Raw genomic sequence first — 22,042 nt, forward strand, 5'->3', positions numbered from 1 at the left:
CAGACTCCCACTCACGATACCCAAGAATTTACTACCAGGGTGAACACACCAAGCTCTGACACACAGGGTCACAAGGACACGGGGACACGGGCACACAGACACAGACTGCTGGATGCTCACACATCCCTCTCACCCACACTTGGAAGCATCTTCCTGCTGAGTTGAGGACAAGAAGCGACCGAAACGGCCCGAGCACTCCGGCTTCACTGCAAGACATCCGACCGCCTTGAACGTCCAAAGGGAGCACAGGTCTGACCTCTTCTTGTCCGGAGCGAGCCTGGAGGAGCTCCCACATGCCACAGCCCCTCCCCAGGCACAGCTCCTGGCGCAGCCAGGGCCGCTCTGCCTGCGGTGCTGCAGCTCCTCCCGTGGGCCGGGGCTGACACGGCCCCGCTGTGGCCCCGGTGCGGCCCCGGTGCGCTCCGAGCTCCGAACTGTGCTCCGGGCTGGGTAATGGGGCGGGCTGGGAACAGACGGACATCCCGGGAGAGGGGAGAGAGGCCTGCGAGAGAGGGGAGATTGTGGAAGAGGGAGGAGTGATTGGGAGAGGGGGAGATCCTGGCAGAGGAAGAAAAGCACTACTTACAGCCCAGGAGATGGGGGAGAACTGGGGAACGGGGTGAGAGCCTGAGAGAGGTGCGAGCCGGGTAGAGCGGAGGGAGACTGGGAAAGCCCTGGGAGAGGAGAGCCCAGCGTCGGGAGCCCGGAAGCAGGGGCTCCTGCAGCCGGACCAGGAAAGGGGGAGCCGGGACGAGGGAATCCTGCAGCCGGGCCGACAAAGGGCAAGGGTCAGTGTGTTTGGGAGAGCGCGGCTGCGGGAACGGAGCCGGAGCCCGAGACACGTGGAAAGCGACTGCTCGACAGCCCCGGCGGCACTGAGAGCACAGCCCTGCCCGGGGAGGCAGCGCCGTGGGCACCGCTCGGGTTCCCAATGAGGCAACGGCACCACTCGCAATTGCCACCGTATCTGCGGCAGCTCAGAGCATCGGTCCCTCCTCGGGCTCAAGGGTCACCTGCGCCAGGTGCGCCAGAGCATCGCCTCTGTCTTGAGAACCCACAATGAGCAGTGCCGGGCAGGGACTGCAGATCTCCATTGGTGACTGGGAAAAAACAGCAAGGGATCTTCCATGGCAGAGGACATGGAGTAGGAGAGAGGTGTCACCCTGGAATGATTTAGGATGCCCTCACAAGGACACTACTGCTCTTGGTTCAGAACATGGAAAAGAAATGGGGAGACATAAATCAGAAGCTGGGTGTAATGTCCAGGGACCAGCTATCTGGATAAAATCCTACTCAGCTGCTGGGAAGCTTTATGGAAGACTAATTACCACTTGCCAAGTAGTCTGGACTTGTTAGGGGCAGCCTAGACATCTTTCAAAAATGACTCAGAACCCATGATTAAGAAAATTCTGAAGAAAGGTGCATAAACCTACATTTCAATGCAGTTACTGTGGGTTTGATAAATGGAATCTCCTTTTACGCCATGATTCTCCTGGAGGTTTGTATTGTAGGGGGTTTTTATGCAGGAATGCGTGAAAAATTTGGGGATCTAAGTTAAAGTGCTTCTGTAAAGGATATTGGAAGGGACTGGCCTTGGTTCAGCAAGATGTAAGTGGGAGACAGCTGAGCCATTATTATTGAGAAGAAGAACAGTCCTATCATAGAGGTGTAAGCCCTGCCATGTATTTGTTAAAATCACCTTAGGCAGGATCAGTTAGAAGGTGGAGTGAATGGCTTAATCCTCTGGTGATTGTTGTATGGACTTTGGGATAACTACACCATTCCAAAAGGCTTCTCCTTCGCTCAGAAGAGACTTTGGTCTCTTTCAGAAATTGCCTACTGATATTCTTCCACTCCCTTCCAAATCAGTTCAACACTCAAGCACCACCCTCAGGCACATCCCAATATTTCCTGCCTGCCAGCAGCTCAGAGGTGCATCTCACAGTGCTTGCTGTGCTCCAGAGAGCACAGAGCAGGCTGGCCTGGTGGCCCCAAACATTTCCGCAAAACCTTCTGCATGTCCCACCTTTGCTGTGGCTCAGTGCAGAACTCCAGGACTGCAGGCGCTTCCTGCCAGAGCTGTGGGAGGCAGATGTGTCTCCTGCAGATGTGACCTGACCAGCTGCCAGTGCCTCCCGCTGGCCTGGGTTCCCCTGGCAGAACTGCCGTGCCTGAAGGACGCTGCCCTGGGCTGGAGCCTGCGGAGCAGCCCAGCTCCCTGCCCTGTGCCCAGAGTGCTGCACACACTGCTGACCTTTCCCAGAGTTACAGGGCAGCGGTGCCAGAGTAGGAATCCTCAGCCACGGCACCAGCCTTCGGCTGCTCTCTGCCTTCCTCTCCTGCTGGCCAAACCCCAGATGACCAATGCCAGCAGTCTGTGCTGTGCCCAGCATGGCTGCGCTTCCCCTCGGCTCCAGCCAGCTGCCAGTTTGTCTGTGAGAGCAGAGGATTTGCCCGGTGCCAGGAGGAGGCACCCAGGGCCGGGATGCTGCCTCTTACAGCTACAAGGGCCTCCTTACAGCCTGCCTCTGCCCAGGCTCAGCCTGCTCCGGGCTGTGCCAGGGCTCTGCTGGGGCTCCACCTCGGGCAAGGCTGGACTAACTCTCACCTCACAGTAGCTGACACCTCTGCACCAGATCCTGGACACCTTTCAGAGCACCCTCACTGATCTTTCTGCTTTCTCAGTTGAGACAAACTCTCCTCCAGTCAAAGAGATTGCATTTAGGGATGTAAATCCAAGTGGCAGGAGCCCAAATGCTCTTGAGTCACCACTGAAGGCTGTTGCAGTTGAGATATACGAGACATGACACTCTGTAGTTCACACAGCAACAGCCAATTTTATCGAGTGCTGTTCCTTTTTATACAGTTTTAAAAAACCTTCGTGGTTGGTCTGCAAATTGGCTGAATTTGGTTACTACCCAGCTCAGTGGCCAAGAGTTTCTCGTGTCCATGCTTGCCAGGGCTTGGCTGGCGTTGTTTGCATTTAAATCTCCCAGCTTTCAAATGCCTTCCTCTTAGGGATGTTTACCTCTTTTCCCTAATAGCATAGACTGGTGGATCTATAATTAGGGTAGGTATGAATGTGAACCCTCCAGGCCAGCTATTAGCTATCACAGAGGGCCTGCATCTACATAGGATGGCTTGGCTGCCCCCTCCTCCTTTGGTTTTGCCTGCAAATGCCATTGTCCTTTCTGCCTCAAATAGAAGCACCATGGCTGGGCAAAAACAGGCCAGTGTGCCATATTCCAGAGGCAGTGGTCTGGCAAGGATAAATGTAGAAGAGCGTGCCCCACTTAGAAACCATAGCAAAAATGCCATGAGTTTGAAGTGTCATTAAGAAACAGCTGGTAATCCAGAAGGAAATGTTGAATTTTCTGAATGAGTCAGAAGGAGGGGAATCATCCAAATGTGTTGAGGTTTGAGAAGCTTTCTTTCTTTCTTTATTTATTTATTTATAATCCTACTCTATAACCCTACTCTACAGTCCTAATCTACAGTCCTTCTCTAAAATCCTACTCTATAATCCTACTCAACAATCCTACTCTAGGCTGGCTGTGGACATAATGTCGTAACATGATGGTTACATTCTTGTCTCCTTCTTCTTCTTCATTGAAATGATGAGTGGTGCCAGAGTTGACAGTGGCTTGGCTGATGTTACAAATGGATGCTGTCCACAGGAAAGAAAAAACAAACAACCAATGAAACATGACTTTCCAAGCTCAGTGCTTCACAAGCTCAATCAGTATTCCTCTGGTTCATAGAAAGATGCAGCAAGAGGACCAACAGGGCCATCTGCACCTCAGCCTTCACATGCAGGACCTTCCCATCACAGGCAAACCTGGCCCAGAATCCCACTCATCTGTTCATTCTGGTGTCTTCCTCTTGCTGTGACTTTTGCCCTGCCAGGGCTCTGGAAATGGTGCTTTCTGTCTTTGGGGTTTCTTCCTTTCAGGAAACTCCAAAGACTCATGTAGGTGCCTTCTTTGAAAGGCAGGCATCATGCTAATTTCCACACAGAGACAGAACAGTATCTACCTTTCCATGCCCTCCCTCCCTTCCTGGAATCCTTCCTTGCTTCCCAGCAGGGACAGCCGAGTGGCACTGGGTCCTGCAGTTCCCTCTCTGCCCCACAGCCTGGCAGAAACCCTGGGGCAGTTCCTGTCTGCTTGACCAGGCCAGGCAGCAGATGGGGCTGGGACAAGTCCCTCTCAGCTGTCCCTGTTTGCGTGGCAGAAACCTCTAAGAGTGGGGTGGGGGGCACAGAGCACGGCCCCTCAGAGGCTCACTCTGAGCCCACCACAGCCCCTCCTTCCCGCAGCCAAATCTCGGACTGCTCAGTCAGGTCTGGCTTCCTTGGCTTCTTCCAACGCTGTTTCATGCCTCTGCACCCAGCATTGCTCTACTTAACCACCACCAAATTACAAAACAGGGCAACAGAAACAGTCAGAGGACAGAGAACCTCTTCTCTGAGGACAGGCTGAGACACCTGGAGTTATCCAGCCTAGGGAAGAATAGGCCCCAGTGAGACTTTATTGCCACTTTCCAAAACTTCAGTGTGGTTTCTGAGGGAGTGTGGGACACCGTGTTTAATAGGTCCACTTACAATACGATTTGGGCTACTGTTTTGAAACAAAAAGAGGATCAAGTCACAGCAGGCCTAAGGAAGAAATTATTTACTAGTAGCATGGTGCCACAATAGAACAAGCTACTCCAGGAGCTGGGAGGTGCCCCATCCCTGGAACCATCCCAGCTCAGGTGGCACAGGGCTCTGAGCAACCTGATCTCCTGAAAGTTGTCCCTGCTCATTGCAGGCCACTTGGACCAGATGACCTTTACAGCTCCCTGCCAGCCCAGCCCAGTCTAGGGATTCCCTGCCCTTTTCCTTTCAACAGCACCAAGACTAGAGGTGGGGAGGAGGGGGGCTCATCTGATGCCTTGGAATTCAGTGGAGGAGGAACCCATCCCTGGCACACTGTTTCACCTGCAGCCCCTTCACATTTTACCTGCAGGAGCTCCTTGGCAGTCCAGCGCCGAGCCTCATCTCTCTGCAGGCAGCAGCTCAGGAAGTGCCACAGCAAAGGAGAGAAGAGGTCGGGCTGCTGCAGTTTTGGTCTCCCTCCTGTGGCTATCAGGAGCTGAGGCTGCAGAAAAAGGAAACACGAGGCTTCACCTGCTTCTTTCACATCTGTAACTGCTCTCCCAGATGCCCTTGTTTAACCTCCACTCTGCAGTGGCAGTTTCTGCCCTTGCAAGAGAGAGAGAGAGAGAGATGACTTTCCTACACCAACAAAACACCCAAAACTCCAAGCAGCCACAGCTTTTCCAATATCCAGGGGATCTCACCTTGATAGAAGATTTCATTGACTGACCTCGTTAGTGGGAACTACATCAGCAAAAGCAAGTGTGCTTCCTGGATGATTCACACCATCTTAACAGGTTTTTGGTAGACAGACTTTGCTATATTAACTAACTCTATTATTTCCAAGGGTTATTACATGAAAGGCATCTCTTAAGTGCTTGTTGGTCCCTTAAGCACAGCAGCCATAAAAAAGAAATCATCAAGATTTTAAATTTGATCTTGAAAGCAATGGTAATTGGAAGAAAAAAGTAAATGGAAGAAAGGTAAATAATGTAAATGGAAATCTAATGTAAAACAGTGAACATATCTAAATGAAAGAAAAGAATGGGTATCATCCTTTATTCCTTGGGTAAGGAAAAAAACCATTTGGAATCTATTTTTCACTACAGACAAAGGGAGATGCATGCAGAAGTGTAGGGGAATGAAAATCCCTCTTTGGGCACACAGGAAACGCCTACAACTCTCTCTCTCTCATCAGTCTTAAAATTTCAGCTTCCTTTATGCAGCAAAAAGAAAATTTTTGTGGTCAAGTCAGAAGGAGGAGAAGTGCCATCCTTTTGGTAATCCTCTGTTCATTTGGATACTCAAGTCAATGGATTAATGGTATGCCCATCCCAGAAAGGGCAAGGAAACAAATAGGAGGTTTTGGCAGACTCTTCACATCACCAGGCTCCAGCTTGGTGATGTGGAGAATGTGGCTTGGGCTATGAAAGAAATATGGTCACTAAGGGTTTCAGCAACATTGCACAAGAAGCAGAAGACACTCTGTGGCCTTTACACTCTCATGCCCAGGTTTCAGGCAAGTTTCCCATTGACAGGAAACTGCCCAGGGGATGCACTGCATCTCTAAAAACCACTGTTTTAGAACCTTTGTTTGGTTTGGGTTTCTTTCCTTCATTTATGAAAAGGTAACACCAGTTCTAAGATGCTTGTTTCCTGTTATTAGGGCCATCTACACAGACAAAAGAGCTGAAATGACTTATAACCCAAAGGAAAGTGTCGCCAGAGAATGGAGATTGCTTGCATGTTGTAAGGCTTCAGTTCCCCGCCATGCTACAACCAGAACTACAGCAGATGATGATGTGCTGAAATGCAGGGACGTTTTTAGAAAGGGACCTTGGTGGATGTGGTGCCAGGAGATGGCAATGGGATTTTGTGCAGTGGCACACAGAACATGGGACAGGTGAGAAAGACAACGGGATGAGAGAGTATTTACAACTTACTGAGAGGGAACGTTCACTCTCATAAGGAACTTCTCGTTCCACCATTTCAATTCCCACAATTCCAAAAGACCATATGTCCACTTTGTAGCCATATGGTTGACCTTTCACAATTTCAGGTGCCATCCACCAAGGAGTCCCAATCACTGACAACCGTTGATTTTGCTCTGGGGTGAGCTGAGCAGAGAGGCCAAAATCAGCTGAGAAGAAAGGAAAATACATTTTTTATTTTAATAGCGTGCAATTAGGAAACCGAGTAAAGTAACTCCCTATTGTAAGTCTGAAAATGTGCTGTTGAACGTCTTGGACAACTGTCCCTGCTCTGTTTCATCAGGACTTTACCCAAAGGAATATTATATCAGCTACTTAAAAATCCTGACATTTTTACAGTGCCTCTGACAGTGGCTTTTGTTCCCAAGAAGCTTTAGACTTGCTGCTCCCTCACTCTGGAAGGGACAAACACAGAGCAGTGCCACTCTGGACAGCTTGTTCCTTGCAATACCTCTGTGCATATTGCAACCCTGTCATCAGTTCAAAGCAGGGACATCTGCACTCCCACTCCCAAGAGCACCATTTCTGGGGAGCTGGCAGTCACTCATAGCAGCCCCACACCCCACATCCCTGAACTGCTGCCCCGACCAAGAATATACTGACCCAGCTTGACAGAGCCATCGCTTCTGAGAAGGATGTTGTGGCTCTTCACATCCCGGTGGATGACAAGATTTGAGTGAAGAAAATCCAGTCCTTGCAGGCACTGGAAAGGGAAACAGAAAAAGGAGGGCAAAAATTAGTGATGGGAGTTCATCACACAAGAAAGGAAACAACTCCAAATGACTCCCTTTCCACGGGAATAGGGAATCATGGCAGAACACTGTGCCATTGAGAGGAAGAGCATGCTGCTCCAACACTAGCAGAGCAGGACCTTTCTAAGGAAAGGCACGTCAGCTTTGGAAAGAGCAACAGCAACTGCTGTTGTAGACCGTCCCCTGCAAACCAGCCAGAATGCCTGCTCCTGCAGTGGATGTGCTCAGAGTCAAATGGTATTTTGGGTATACTACTATCCTCTTCAGCTGAGGACTGTGAAAAAAGAGACTTTTTATTTTCTTTTTGTTTTTTTCTTTCTGTTTGCTTCAAATCCTGCCACCAGCACTTTTGTTTTTACAAACAAGGAATGCAGTGCAGACAGGTGAAAGTTTAGAGGGGCAAGATGGAGAACAGCAGACACAAGAGACAGAGTGAGACTATAACAGCAGGTGATAAGAGTACAACAGAGTACAGTGAGTTCTGGGGCACTGGTAGACAATTGACTTGAGATGCTCTAGCTTCCCCATAGCATTCTAGCAACACAGAAACAAAGCTTGGCACATGAAATCTCTCCAGTTCTGAGCCCCACTTTCCCAGACAATCCTGCCCAAGGCCCTGGAAGCACAGGTGGGATTCCTGACCTGGTGACTGACAGCTGCCATCTCATCTTCAGACAGGAAGGTCCTGCTGATGACATTGCTCAGAGTGCCTCCATCCATGTACTCCATCACCAGCCAGAATTGCTTATCCACAAGGTAGCTGAAAGAAGGAAACAAGGGCATGGATATGAACATGCATGACTACGTTGCTCTTTGGAAAAGACAAGGGTTGATTCTTGTTTCTGGGTCCCTCTGTGACAAAGATAGAGTAAAAAGAATAGACATTCCCTCTGGGCTGTGAAGTGTTTGTGGTCTGTGCTGGCTGAAGGAGAATGACACATCTGTGAAAAAGCAGATGTGTTAGATGGTGTTGGGGGTTGGTTTTCCCTTTTCTCTCTGTGGAATTTTCCCCATTGTCACACTAAGATACCTGTGGACCAGGCCTTAGTGGCAGGGTTAAGGGGGGAGGAGAGGGAAGAGGGAAACCCCACAAGATTCAAACATCCAGAAGAGGAAGCAGAAAGCTCAGCCTTGGCCCATTTCCGCCACGGAGTTTGGACGAGAAGGACGATCACTGCCTGTGGTCCCATCCCTGCCATCCCAGCACAGGGAGCCATCCTCACTGCTGTCTGACCCTGCACTGCTGTTTTTCTTGCCTTAACCTGCCATCATCCAGCACTCTGCTGAGCACCGTGACTGATGCTGTGAGTAGAGGAATCTCTCCTCCATCCCTCTCCCGCCTGGGACAGCGCTGCCATCACCCCCAGCCCTCCTGCAGCTCTGTGGGACCTGCCCGCCCCCAGCACCGGGAACTGCAGCTCAGGGAAAAGGTGCCTGCAGCCAGAAAGGACTGGGACTGACTTACTGTTCTGTTTGTGGCTAATTTTATAGCTGCTGTTGTTTTTTTGTTTGTCTTTAACTTCAGATATATTAGTAAAGAACTGTTATTCCTATCCCCATCTCTTTGCCTGAGAGCTCCCTTAATTCCAAAATTATAATAATCTGTAGGCAGGACGGATCACACTCCTCGTTTCAGAGGGAGGCTTCTGCCTTTCTTTAAAAAATACCTGTCTTTCAAACCAAGACAGATGTCCAGCAAGTGAAAAGAGCAGTTTAGTAACAGCCCAGATGAAAAACCTGTCCTACTGTGTGTTTCTGGAAATAAGCACCTAGCGTCCCTGGCATGCAGAACAATGGAAAAGAGGTGCAGCAAACTGAGGGAAATCCTCCCTCAGATGGTTCATGAATATTTAAAAAACTTTAAAAACTCAATCCCAGAGCAATGTCTAGCCAGTTAACTTAGAGAGTACTTATTTACTAAGATACAGCTCATCCAGGATTTTGAAAAATTTTCAAACTATGTGTGCTAGGGAACAGTCATACAGACAAGATGCATTCTCTTCTTATCTATTGGAGATGAGTAGAGAAATAATAATTAAGCAATAATTAACAGCTGTGTTTTCTGCCAGTGACCAAAGTGGGTTTATAACCTGTCATGCTTGTAGTATAAAAAACATTAATGGGATAAGACCATGCCCACTCACCTGTCTAAATAATTCACAACACAAGGACTCCTATTCCTCTTCATAACCATGACTTCATTAACAGTTACTTGCATCTTCCTCAGTGAGTGGAGATTAATTTTCTTTATGGCCACCTAAAATGACATTCACAATCAGTAACTTGAAAAGTTGGTGGCATGAGACCACGGTGCACGTGGAGTGAGTGATTTTGCAATGACACAGTCAAGCTGAGCCAAAGTGCCTTGTGATTAGACATTGGAGTAATTAGGAACTGACATTCCAGCAGCCCATTTCTCGACTCCATTGGAGTCCAGTTTCAGGACATGTGGCCACTGACATTTTGTGTTGTCCACTTGGGAACAAAGATGGCTCTACTATCACCCACAAAGCTCTGACCACACTCTCTACTGCTCTGTCTAGGATTCAAAAGCAATCCCTGCCTTTGTATTCTGTGGATACATCCAGATCTATAAGCAGGGCTTAGAGCTTTGAGAGACAACTTGCAGATCTCTCCCTACGTGCAGTTCCCAAGTGCAGCACTGCAGGTGGCTAAGGAACTACCAGTAACATTCAGACATATTTGCTGGCAGCCAGAAATGAGAATAGAGCTCTGAAGCTGTAGCCCCAAAGAGCAGTGAGATGCTCTAAGGCACCAGCTTTGTTTCAGCAGCTGAGAGCGAGTGAGCGCGTCCTTCTCTGAAAGGAACCGCTGCCCTCCTCGCCTTCCTTCTGGCAGCTGAGAAGGACAAACACTGTCCCTAATGCAATTTGCAGGCTGGCACCAGTCTGGGCTTCTTGTGCCTTTGCAGCACAGCTCTACCCAAAGCTCCAGCCACAGCTCACACCAGAGGGGAAAGCTCTCAAGAGCTGCAGAGTCTGCAGGGGCTGTTGACATTTACCTCTTCTCCTGTGGTAGTGTCGAGTGCCCTACAAACCTCTCCAAAAGTCCTAGAAACAAAACAAAGCAAAGAAAGGAGAAGCCATTTGGACCTTGGAGTGAAAGCTAGCCCAGACAGAAGATTTGTGCTGGAAATGCCTTAAACATGCAGGATACAGGTGGGATCTGCCAGAAGGCAGTGGCTGCATTTTCCTCTCAAGTGCATGGGCACTGGACCTGTTCCTGGAGTGACGCCTCAGCTCAAAAAGAGACCTTATTCTTTCTTCTCAGGTTTCCGTTTGTAAACTGTGCAGTTCTTATCCTGACCATGGAGTATTTCCTTCAACAAACTCTTGGAAAGAAATGTTCCTGTGAACTCTTATCTCACAGCTATCATAGTGGGCAGGTTGCTTTTTAAGGCAAGCAAGGTTATTGTCCTTTCATTATTGTGGCTGTATGATGTGAAGATATTCAAAAATGCTAAGGCAATTAGCACAGAGATGGCCCACACTTGATAGACAAGAAAGAAATCTTCCAGGTCCTGTTCCTTGCTGCAGGCAAGGCCTTGGAAACATGACAATGACTTCTGACCACGCTCACAAATTCTGGCCAGTACTGAGAAGTGGGACAATCTAACTCCAGTGTCTGAATATGTTTGCAGCTTACCTGACTCTACACTTGATAGACATTCTACCAGCAAATCCCGTGGCCCATGCTTGTCTAAAAATAACTGTGGTTGGACTTACCCACTGCCAATATTTTCCAGTTCAGTGTATTTAATCTCAGGATTCCCTGAATTCACCATTCTCCCTGAGGGAAAAAAATGCAATATGCTGGCTTTAAAGCAGAGATCCCAGCTTCCTGGAGGTACAAAAGGCAGCCCCAGTGTCCGGGTCTCTGAACCCTTTGTGGTCAGCTGGGTAACAACAACAGCAACAACAATAACAGCAACAGGAACGGCTGCTCTGCAGCACAGATGGCCCACACAGAGACTGAATTTGGACAGTCCTTTGTAGAGCTCTCTTGCCAGGAAACAAAGCAATGGGAGATACGGTCCCAGGAGAGAAGGGCATCTTCTCCACCTAGCAGCAGTTTTCCAGAAGAATGCCTTTCTGTTTCTAATCCAGAGCAGTTCATGCTATGAGCAATCCCAACGGGGCTTTCACCATCAGAACCCTTACCCTTTATGAGCAGGCTAAGCTCAAAGATGCCTTTGCCCATACCCCATGTGAGGAACCACACTGCTTCTCTTCACCCTGACAGTGTGGATCAATTGCTCCCACTGGACTTGCCCTCTCAGCACTGCACACATCCCCATCTTCCCAGCTCGGCACAGCAGACAAGAGCAGCAAGGACAGCAGTGCTCCTCAGGTGCTGGCATGACACGGACAGCTGCCCAGAGGAGATGCTGCTCCTCTCGTGAGTCCAGGCCTTGAGATGCAGAAGTCAACCCAGAAGAGGGGTTGCTGCCTCAGGGCAGCTCCGTGCTACAGCAGCTGGGCAGCAGTGGGACTCTCCCAGCTAAGGAAGGCTCTGGCCTCTGCAGTCACACATCAGGGGCAGGGCAGGTACCACAACAAGGCTGGCAAAGCCCAAGCACGAGCACTGACAAGCAAGGGGAAGAAGCCACAGCCAGCCTGAGCCCCTTACAAGCTCTTGCCCCTGTAATGAGAAATTAACCTTTATGTTCACTGTTAATCAAAAGAATAAAATGTAAATAAATATGTAACTGCAGATCTGCGTGTACAGATCTACGTGTATAGTCCATTCACGTCACTAACAAAGAACCACAGGGAACAAATACTGCCATAACAATTAACCATAACTTATCTTAAGAACATTGTAGCCCAGGGTCAAGGGAAGAACATAGAAAGGACCGAAGAAGATTTTCATAGGTCTTCCTCACCGACCATCAGGAGGAAGGACTGTGTGCATGCGCAGAAGACACCGGAAGAATGACTCGACAAAGACTGTGAGCATGCGCAGAAGAAACCGGAAGAGCGACTCGACGGAAACTACGGATGCTTAAAAGGGGGGGTCATAACCACACGCGGTGCGGCAGTTGGTGGAGCGGTGATTCCCCTGTCGCCCAGCGCTGCAACTTTGCTTCCTTAGCTTTTATAATAAACTAGATAACTAATTGGCCTATATAGCCTGTTGTGCTCATTTATGACAGCCCCCTTTTCAGGACTCAATAGGATTGGCTTGGATATCAGACACACTGAGGTGTAGATCAATGCCCTTCTTGTCCCAACAGATGATGGCAGACACAGAATTATCTGGGCTCTGTTCTCACCCTCGCCAGGTCTTATCTAAGAGCACAGCACTGGCAGCTCTTATGGACAAGCACTTTAAGATTAAATGGGTTGAGCTGCAGAATCACAAAAGTTTTTATGTGTATTCCTAGAGACTGATCTGAGCAGGGGTTGTGCCAATGGGTAGGACTCAAGCAGTCACAGAATTCTGTTGATCAACTGCCTCTGCCTTGAGCAGATAGGGAAGCTCAGATAAACCCCAAGCCAGTCCAAGCTGCCCTCTGAGGCAGCAGGAGCATCCAGCATGCTCTCTCGCTGCTTGGAAGCACAGCAGTTCCTGTGGGGAGTCCTAAATGTCCCTGTGACATCAAACTCAGGAGAAGCATTTGGTACAACTATGCTGACATGCACACAACACACTGTCCCTCAGAGAAGAAATACACCAGACGTACTCAGTAGCTCCAGGTACTTCTCCTCAATCTCCTGTTTCTGAGCAGCTGCAGCCACACTGGACCTAAATGAGCTGAAAAGGCTCCACTTCTCAGCTTGGGGACTGGGGGTGTCGTTAAACAGCGCTGCTGCTGCAGCAAGTTGCATGACCGAGCTTGTGTAGATCTGGGAGAAGAAATGAGTTTGTGTCAGAAAGGTGGCTGGCAGAAATTGCCCTGAGACCCCATTTCAAACGCAAGCCCTTAGGCAGGTGCTGTCAGCCCCATCCAGGGCAGCAGCTGAGATTCAGCAGCCCAGGAAGTGTCCTTCAGAGATCAAAGCAGGACGGCACTCAGAGTAATCAGCCCACCCTCTTCTGCTCTGCAGAGGAAAAATAAGGGCAGAAACCACCAGTTTAGTGGCTGCAGTGGCTATCACTCTTTCACTCACTGTCTTTTCTAGAGCCTCTTGCCCCTGAAGGAGATTCATTTTCTCTTTCATGATTTTCATTTCTTCCCCCAGCCTCTTCTCCCTTGCTTTGAGCATAGCCTGAGTTTTATGCAGCTCTGCGGGCAGCTCCTCATTGAAGTTCTGTAAACAACAAGAGAGAGAAATTTTCTTGAGTGGAGTGGCAGCCACTCTTACACTCACCTGGTTTTGTAAATCACCCCTCTGTCTATGGAGATTCCAGTGATCTTGAAGTCTTCTCATGTCTTCCTTGTTCCTCCTCCTCACTGCCATGATGGCAATCGGAGCTTCGGGCAGCTCTGCTTGTGGCTCTGCCTTAATGTTCTGCAGACACAAATGCAGGGAATTGCCACCAGGCTCAGCTTTTTCCTCTTTCAGCCTCAAAACCAAATTCATTCAGCCACTTCTTTCTGCTTCCCTACCCACCTCTGCTTCCACTGCTTCCTCTGCTTCCGTGCCAGTGCTGATCTCTGCCTATTACAAGGCTCTGTGCTTTCAGTGCCTGTGGCACTCCTGGCCTCCTCAGCCTCAAGAGCTCTGTTTTATGCCCCTGCTCCTCTCTCTCATTCACCTGGGGAGCCAGGCTTACCTGGCCATTCCCCTGTACCTCTTCCACCTGCTGCCTGAGATGCTTCTAATGCTCTTGGGCTGGGAACAGCTCCCCGTGAGTCTAAAGCATCTGGATGCAGTGAGGGGAACATTGTCATGGAAGTGGCCCTTTTGGGGAGCACTGTCATGTAGGCATTTATGGAAGTGTGCCTGGAAGGACTCTCATGAGCCTCCCTTTCCCCAGGCTAAAGATCCCTCAAGCACCTCCTCACTGGGTTTGTGCTCCCACTTCTCCCCAGCTCCCTTGCCCTTCTCTGGACTTGCTCCAGCCCCTCAATGTCTTTCTGCTTCAGAAGGGCCCAGAACTGGACACAGCACTCGAGCTGTGGCCGCAGCAGTGCCCAGCACAGGGCACAGCTCACTGCCCTTCATCTACTGCCCAACTATTGCTGACTTGGCCACGATGGCCTTGGCTTTCTTGGCCACCTGGGCACACGCTGCCTCATGTTCAGCTGCTGTTGACTGCAACCCCTGGGTCCTTTTGTCCCAGACAACTCCCCAGGCACAAAGTTGCACATTTGACTTAAAATACAGCATCCAGAATTTCAAGATGTCTTTCCTGTTTTTAGCAACCCAAAACAGCATTCAAGGGCTTGCAGCTTCACCTAAACTCCAGGATCCAATGAACTTGTCAAATCTGCAGAGTACCCCACAAAATGTATCAACAGAAAACTGCTTTTTCTGGTTTTTGCTTCAGAAGAAGGGTTCAGAAGTATGCCCTTGGTTTCTTTTGCCACAAGGGACAAGAATGTCCCCCACAGCTTCATGAACAGCACAATCATCTCTTTGCAGCTTATCAAAAGCCAAAAGACAGGTGGGCCAAAACAGTCTGCGGACGTGAAGAATTCCTCAAGGAAATGCCAGAGGGATTCCACAAGCTCCAAACACAGCATTTCAGGAAGGGAAAACAAACAAAGCCCTGTGATCTGCAGCGCTACCACATGTGCCCTTTGGCCATAGCACTGCAGAAGACAAGAGACAGACCTTCAAGGAACCAAGGAGCCAGATGCTCACCCAGAGGCACCAGCTCTTTGGTACCTCAACATGACAGACCAAAGCCCAGTTTCCAGCTCTCACTAGCTGGGGGAGAATTGCTATGTCCCAGCAGGTCTCCAGCTCTCAGCATCCTCAGCCACCAACAGCAAGTGCTGGCTGCTCAGCATCTTGCAGCTCTGTCTTGCACTGAAGACAGCACCAGCCAGAACTGGCACTTACCGGCTCGGAATATTCAGGTTGTGCTGTGAGCACAGCTGGAGGATTGTGGTCATTCAGCTCCTCTTTGGCCACATCTCCAGGGACTGAGAGAGTCAGTGGAGAGTCTGCTGTGGGTTCAGGGCTCTGTGAACAGACAGCAGCATGAGGGACAGGCAGTTACCTATCATTTATAACCTTACTCCTATTCAGCTCTACAACCTGCTCTACTAAGGACAAATCATAAACTGCCATTGCAATGTGATTCTAAGACACTCCAACAAAATTAAAATGGGCTCATTCAACAGAACTGAATATGGCTCCGAATTCAATATTCCACCCTACTTACTATCAGCAAAAAACTTTCCCTCTGGAAACTGAGTTTTGAGTGCTTTAAAGCTCTGAAATGGGAAATTAGGAAACAGCCAGTGATGCCTTTGCAATTGCTGATTCAGGTATGGGAATGGATTTTCTTTTAACCTACCCAGCTGGCCATCTACACCCTACTACCACAGGCCAAGCTCACAGATTCCTTCACAATTCTTAAACGTCAGGAACATCCAAGATTCCTTTCTCACTCACCTCAGGATCAGCACGTCTGAATACACATCTCAGGTGACCTGTAGAGGGCAGGGAAAATGAAATAAATTATTTGAGAAAACTGGAAAGAGCTGTAATGGTCATAGAATGCCTTCAGGGAAGGTCTCCCTGTCTGCGTTTTCAAAGTTGTCCTGCTTGACCCAGCAAACTGAGGAAATGGCAGACTCTGCTGCCACAGACTCTCCCGGGGAGGGAATGCAACCCCTGCAGGTTCCTTGCAAATGCTGCCCGCAGCTCCCTGGCTACAGACACCCCCTTTGAAGTGGAATGGGTTGAAAGGGGCTTTACCAAACCAGTGGCATCCTAATGCTCTTTCTTTTTCAAAATTGACCCAGTCACTAAGAAAGAGCAGGAAGACATCTAAAAGACAAATTAGGTTACACCCAAGGAAGATTTCTACTTACGTCCCAGGTTAGTCAGGTAATAGCCTGAATAACCAATGCCATAAACAGTGCAAACTGCAGCAACGAGTTGCTCAATCATGGTAGCACTGCTGTGCAAGTTTGCAGACTCTTCTGAAACACTAAGAAAAACAAGGATCCTGTCACAGTGTGCAGCTGCCCACTGACAAACAGGAGGATGCTCCTGCACTGAGCACAGGCAAGAGCTGCCTGGCACTGCTGCACATTCCGTGCAGCAAAGCAACCTTCTGATGTCACCACAGCAACGTGGCAACCATGCCCTGACATCACAAAGCAAACGTTCTGCATTGGTCTGTGAATTTATGCAAAGCAGCCCAACCCTCCCTACAGCAAACACAAAATCACCTGGGACATTCTCCTCTGTCACAAAGCAGCACAAACTCTCCTGGTGGGACAAACCCTGTTGTTCAAGGGATCCAAGAGTAACTCAGAGAGTGCCCCAAGCACCCACAGCCTGTACCTGAACGGAGCAGTCAGATGGGAACAAAGCAAAGGAAACCAGAGCAGGAGAATGGCTGAAAGCATTGGACGGAACCAGAATACACTATTGGCATGAGAGCTGAAATAATTCCTAACAAATGTCTCTGTATTTTTGTACATTTATTGGACATGCCCAGGGCTCTTGTGCATGTACATCTCTGTCTCTGCCTTTTTCGGTCTGTCGATATTTGACACTGGCCAAACGCCTGGTACTCACAGAAGTCATTTGCTTATCTTCTTCTGCTGGAGCTGAGCAGAAGAGAGGGACAAAAAAACTAAAGAAGGGCTCATAATTGAGAGAAAATATTCTAGGGCAAAACAGGCTCAAGTTTAAGGAATAAAGGAAACCTATTATTAAGAGTTAGAGGAGAATATTGAGAAATGAAAATAGGCCTTTAAAACACCTTCTTTTGACCCAGCCCCTCCCTCCTTTCCACCAACAGCACAGGACAGGGTATGGGAGTTTTGGTCAGTGCATCACTTGACACATTTTTTGTTTGATTAGGGAGAATAGTCTTCCTTCTGCTGTTCCATGGGATCACTCCCACAGACAAACAGACATCCCAAAACTGGTGTGGCGTCATCCATAGGGTGCAGCCTTTTCAGAATAGGCTGCTCTTGTTTGGAAGCATGGGATCTCTCTCCATCTCTGAAAGCAGCAGCCCTTTCTCTCTGTTCAGGTCTCCCACTAGATCACAGCTTTCTCTAATATCCACCTCTCCAGCATGTACACTTTTCTCCTTGGCTGCAAATGGATTTCTGCATCCCCTGTGGACTTCATGCATTTCAAGGGGATATTTTGTTTTACCACGATCCTCACCGTGAATTGCAGAGAAATCTTGGCTCCAAGGTTTGAAGCACTCATCCCTCTCTTTCTTTTCCACTGACCTTGGTGTTGCCATGTTTTTTCCCTCACATATTCTCACTTCCTCCTCTGGCTAGAAGAAAAGTGCTGCTTGTAGGTACTGTTGTCAACAAGTTCTACTAATTCAAAGATTCTTGCAAGATCCCACAGTGCCCAGAAGTTGATCTATTTAGGTTCCGTGTCGGGGAATCACTCGTCACGCTCCTGCTGCCGGCCATGTGACCCTGCCACCACTGTGCAGGCAGTGGTGGCCGCCGCCACACTGGCACTATTTAACACCTCTCTTCATGGGGGGCTCCAGGAAGGGCAAGCTGCCCCCACCGCCCCTGCCTTCCCCCTTCAGCGCAGCTGGCCAGGGGTGGCCAGGCAGGCAAGGCTCGCCGTGGGCTGCACCGAGATGGTGGTGGCTGCTGTGCATTGCTGCGCACCACGCCAGGGATGGCCCCTGGCAGCAGCCCTTTGCCACCCTTCAAAAAAATCCTGTGCATGCGCCATTTTGATTTTCTTCTTAAATATGTCATCACAGAGGCATTGCCAACCTTTCTATTTGGGCCGGCAGCATGTCATCATCAGAGGCATCTGAGATTGGCTCTGTTGGACATGCTGGAAGCTTCTAACAGGTTCTCACAAAAGACACCCCTATGGCCCCCACCCTGCTACAAAAACCAGGTTGTGCCAAACCAACTCATTGTCTTTGGAAGTAGAACGGCCAGGATCTGCCCACCAGCAGGAACTGCTCCAAACTGGGACCATGACTGGTGGTGCTGATTTCCAGAGGTTTCTGTCTTCCAGGTGAAGCCAAGGCAGGAGCAGGTTGAAAGGTGTTGGCACTGCTGCTGCTCTGTGCCAGGGAGCCCCGGCTGAAGTAAGCAGATGTTGAAGTAGCTGTGATCTCATGAGAAATTTGAACAGAGAGAGAGAGAAGAGTGATGAAGACCCTTTGCCTCCAGAGAAGAGGACCTCTGTTCCCAGAGCTGAAGATGATCTTAGAGTTAGATGAAGAGAACTTGTACTTTTTTAAAAGCTTGTTACATGTTGCGACAACCATACAGCCCAGATATATAAATACAAAAATATCCTTATCTCTCTCTAAAACCAAGAACTCAGGAAACAGCATTATACCACTAGACAACTCCATACATATTTAAATAGAACTGAATACATATATAACCAGCACAATATACAGATGTGAATATAGATTGAATTCTACAAATTGTCTGCAAGAAAGAGATACATAAAGCAAACCTATCTATAAGTAGACAAAGATGACTACCAATCTAAATATCCATACAACTGCATCAATACAAACATACAGCTATACATCTGGATATATATGTCAATATAATTACATATTGAAATAGATATACATATAAAAATATAAAAATAGACATCTATACAGATACAAATACCTATTTAAAGGCCCATGTAGCCAAAACTATATCAGTAGAAATAGATACCCATACAACTGTATACATACGTATAGAGTTAACTGGGGTCTTGGTTGGAGAGAGATGACATGACCCTCTGTGATTGATGTGACAAAAGCTTCTTTATTGTTCCAGACCCTTCTTAAATAGAAGGTTTGAAATCCCTGGCTCATGACAGCTGATTTATTGGGAGTTTAAACTGCCCAGCTCTCTGACCAGTGAGGTGTCTGCAGCTTAGAATGGAACGTCAGGAGTGAAATCTCTGTTTAGGCTTGAATATATCCTATCATTGCTCACCTAGGGGCCTGTTTACTGCACCAGGCTAATCAAACTTAATTGCTTATCTATTGCCAAATTAATTGCTTAGCTACAAGCCAGCTTGTGCTGTGACACATATGGAAATAGAACTAAACACAGCTATTACAACATCCATGAAGAACTAGATACATATACACAAATGTGGAACTGTGAACCAGTATGAATATAACTATATGTACATATATGCATAGTAGATTCATAAATATAAGAACCTATGTAGAAAAATATACCTGTACAAATAGCAAGCTACATATGTAAATATCCATATCATTCTCACTGTCTGTGTGCATGTCCACAGATCTTTAGACAGAAATCTAAGCAGAGGGATCCCAGCTTCCCCATCTTCATAGCCTCTCCCTCAGACTCTTTCCTGCCCTGCAGAGCAGCTGTCCTGTACAGCTGCCCAAAGAGTGCCCTGCTGAAGCTGGATCCCTCCTGGTGTGGTGCCCAGACAGTCCCAGCTGGGCCCCACCACAGAGCAAAGGGCCAGGGCAGTCACCTCCTGGTGCTGCTGTGCCAATAGTCCCTGCTGCTACAGAGGGAAAGAGAACCAAAGGGCATCAGTGGAGTACACCAGGCCAGCACTGCAACCTGCCCTGCCCTGCCCTGCCCTGCCTTCAGCACTGTACAGAGTGGCACATGTGGCACCCAGGCAGGTAGCCAGCAGGCAAAAGTGTGGCTGCGGCTCGGAGGCTCCACTGAGATAAGGTGTCACCTGGGAGAAGTCGCCCCAGCTCTGGGGCCTGGCCTTCTCCAAGCTGCAGCAGCAGCGCAGGCTCTCTGTCCCCTCACAACCTCTTCCAGTGCCCACAGTCCAGCAGGTGCCAGCCCAGGAGACACCCTCTCCCAGGCTGCCACAGCTGTATGGCTACACCTAGGGAACAAGAAAGTACAGCTTGGCTAGAAGAGGTCCCCTTTCCTTCCCAAACTTACCTGGGGAGAGGTCAAGTCCTTGTACATTGCCAGACCTTGCTTGTCCTGCTGTGGGCAAGAGAGGATGGCTAGAAGGTGAGCATCTCTGTGGTTCATCTGGGAGAGCAGGGCTCAGGCACAGAGCCCAGAGCAGAGAGACATTCACTGCACAGGGGCAGCTCAACTTCTCCAGGGTTTGATGACACACGGGTCACTCGGGGCCCCCTGGGTCCTGTGCAGTGGCAAAAGGGATGGGCAGAGATCTAGGTGAGCCTCAATCTGCCTGTGCTCCCTTGTCAGGCGGGTGTGCCCGACAGCTGCCCGCAGCTGCAGGGGCAGCTCCCCCCAGCTGAGGAGCTGTGCTGCCCCATGGGGCTGCTTTGGAAGCATCCATCCCTGTGCAGCACCAACAGCAGCAGCTTACCCATGTAGTGTGTCCACCCACAGCTCCTTCAGCGCCTGGGAGTTTTTGACAGAGGGGAGAACCGGCATCAGGCTCCGCTGCTCCCAGCCTCTTGGGCAGAGACATTTGCTTGCACAGCCCTGCCCCATGGCCAAGGACACAAGGGCAGGATGTAGCTGCTGCCCAAGCCCTGGCTCCCTCTGTGCTGAAAGAGTGGCGGCTGTTGCCCTTCCCTTCTTGAAACCCAAAAGTTACCAGGGGACACGGGACACTCCCTGACCACGCTCTGCACAGACGCCACTGCAAGGGTGACAAAACTCTCCTGCTTCACGTGGCTGGGAACCTCTCTGGCCCTGCCATGGAACCTGGCACCAACACTCACCCAAGTTTGCCAATGCAGGAGCCACTGGGCCAGATGATGGAGGTGGAATCCTCATTGCTGCCTTCTTGCTGCTGCTCTAGTTGTGTCTGCAGAGCCACCTCCTTGCTGGCATTCAGCAGCCACATCTGGTCCCTGGCCAGGCAGAGCCTGGGAGCAGGGTGATGCAGAGAGCAGAGGAAGGCAGTGAGGGGCAGGTGGCCTCCTTGGCATCCCCCAGGGCAGAGCCCTGGCATGTCTCCCCTCTCCCCCCACCAAACTCAGCACACACACTGGTACACCCAGCACCAATGGTGTGGGGCCTGGGGCTTAGGCCAGGCTGTCTGAGTCCTGGTCCAAGGTCAGGGATAGGACAAAGGCAACTGGGCTCTCAGGTTCTTACTGCAACTTGGTGACCACCGGTTTTCCCTTGAGGAGGAAAGGTGTCTTTCGCTCTTCTTTGGGCGGCAGCTCAGAGCCACAGCTGTGCTCAGCAGCACCTCATCATCACTGAGAACCTTCCTGCAGAGCAGAGAGCAGTGGCCGTGAGCAAGGCAGCCCCTTCTGCTGCGTGCCTGGCCATGCCTGCATGTCCCACAGCTGTGGGGGAGCCCACCTGGAGCCGAAGCAGCTCCTGGCCTGGCCCATCCTGCCTGGCCCAGGAGGACCCTGGCCTTCCCACATGGTCATGAGCACTTGTGGGCACTCTTGGGCTCTCATGGGCACTGCTCACTGAGAGCGAGGTTTGGAAGCAAGATGTCAGAGATTAATCTTTCTCCGCCGTCCAGGAAGTCAAAATCAATTCCAGAGGCCTAAACAGGGAATTAATTTGTTATGACTTCAGTAAGCTCTCTTAGCTACCTATGGCATTAGTTTTCTTCACCAGATAGAAGCTGTCATGGCTCAGAATGCTCTCATGAAGG

General features: G+C 49.6%; 1 protein-coding gene across 1 annotated transcript; it reads right to left on the reverse strand.

Annotated features, from left to right (window-relative positions):
• Positions 1-3,580: 3,580 nt before the first annotated feature.
• LOC134056896 (serine/threonine-protein kinase PAK 3-like) lies at positions 3,581-21,803 on the reverse strand. The gene is given in 15 exon segments (XM_062513853.1): positions 3,581-3,667; positions 5,004-5,141; positions 6,583-6,779; positions 7,234-7,333; positions 8,025-8,142; positions 9,527-9,639; positions 13,517-13,858; positions 14,124-14,204; positions 15,359-15,481; positions 15,917-15,954; positions 16,339-16,457; positions 20,783-20,872; positions 21,144-21,290; positions 21,523-21,603; positions 21,736-21,803. Coding segments are annotated over 15 exon segments (1,842 nt in total).
• Between the last annotated feature and the right edge of the window lie 239 nt (positions 21,804-22,042).

Source organism: Cinclus cinclus, chromosome Z, assembly GCF_963662255.1.
Source record: "Cinclus cinclus chromosome Z, bCinCin1.1, whole genome shotgun sequence".
NCBI classification, from domain to species: domain Eukaryota; kingdom Metazoa; phylum Chordata; class Aves; order Passeriformes; family Cinclidae; genus Cinclus; species Cinclus cinclus.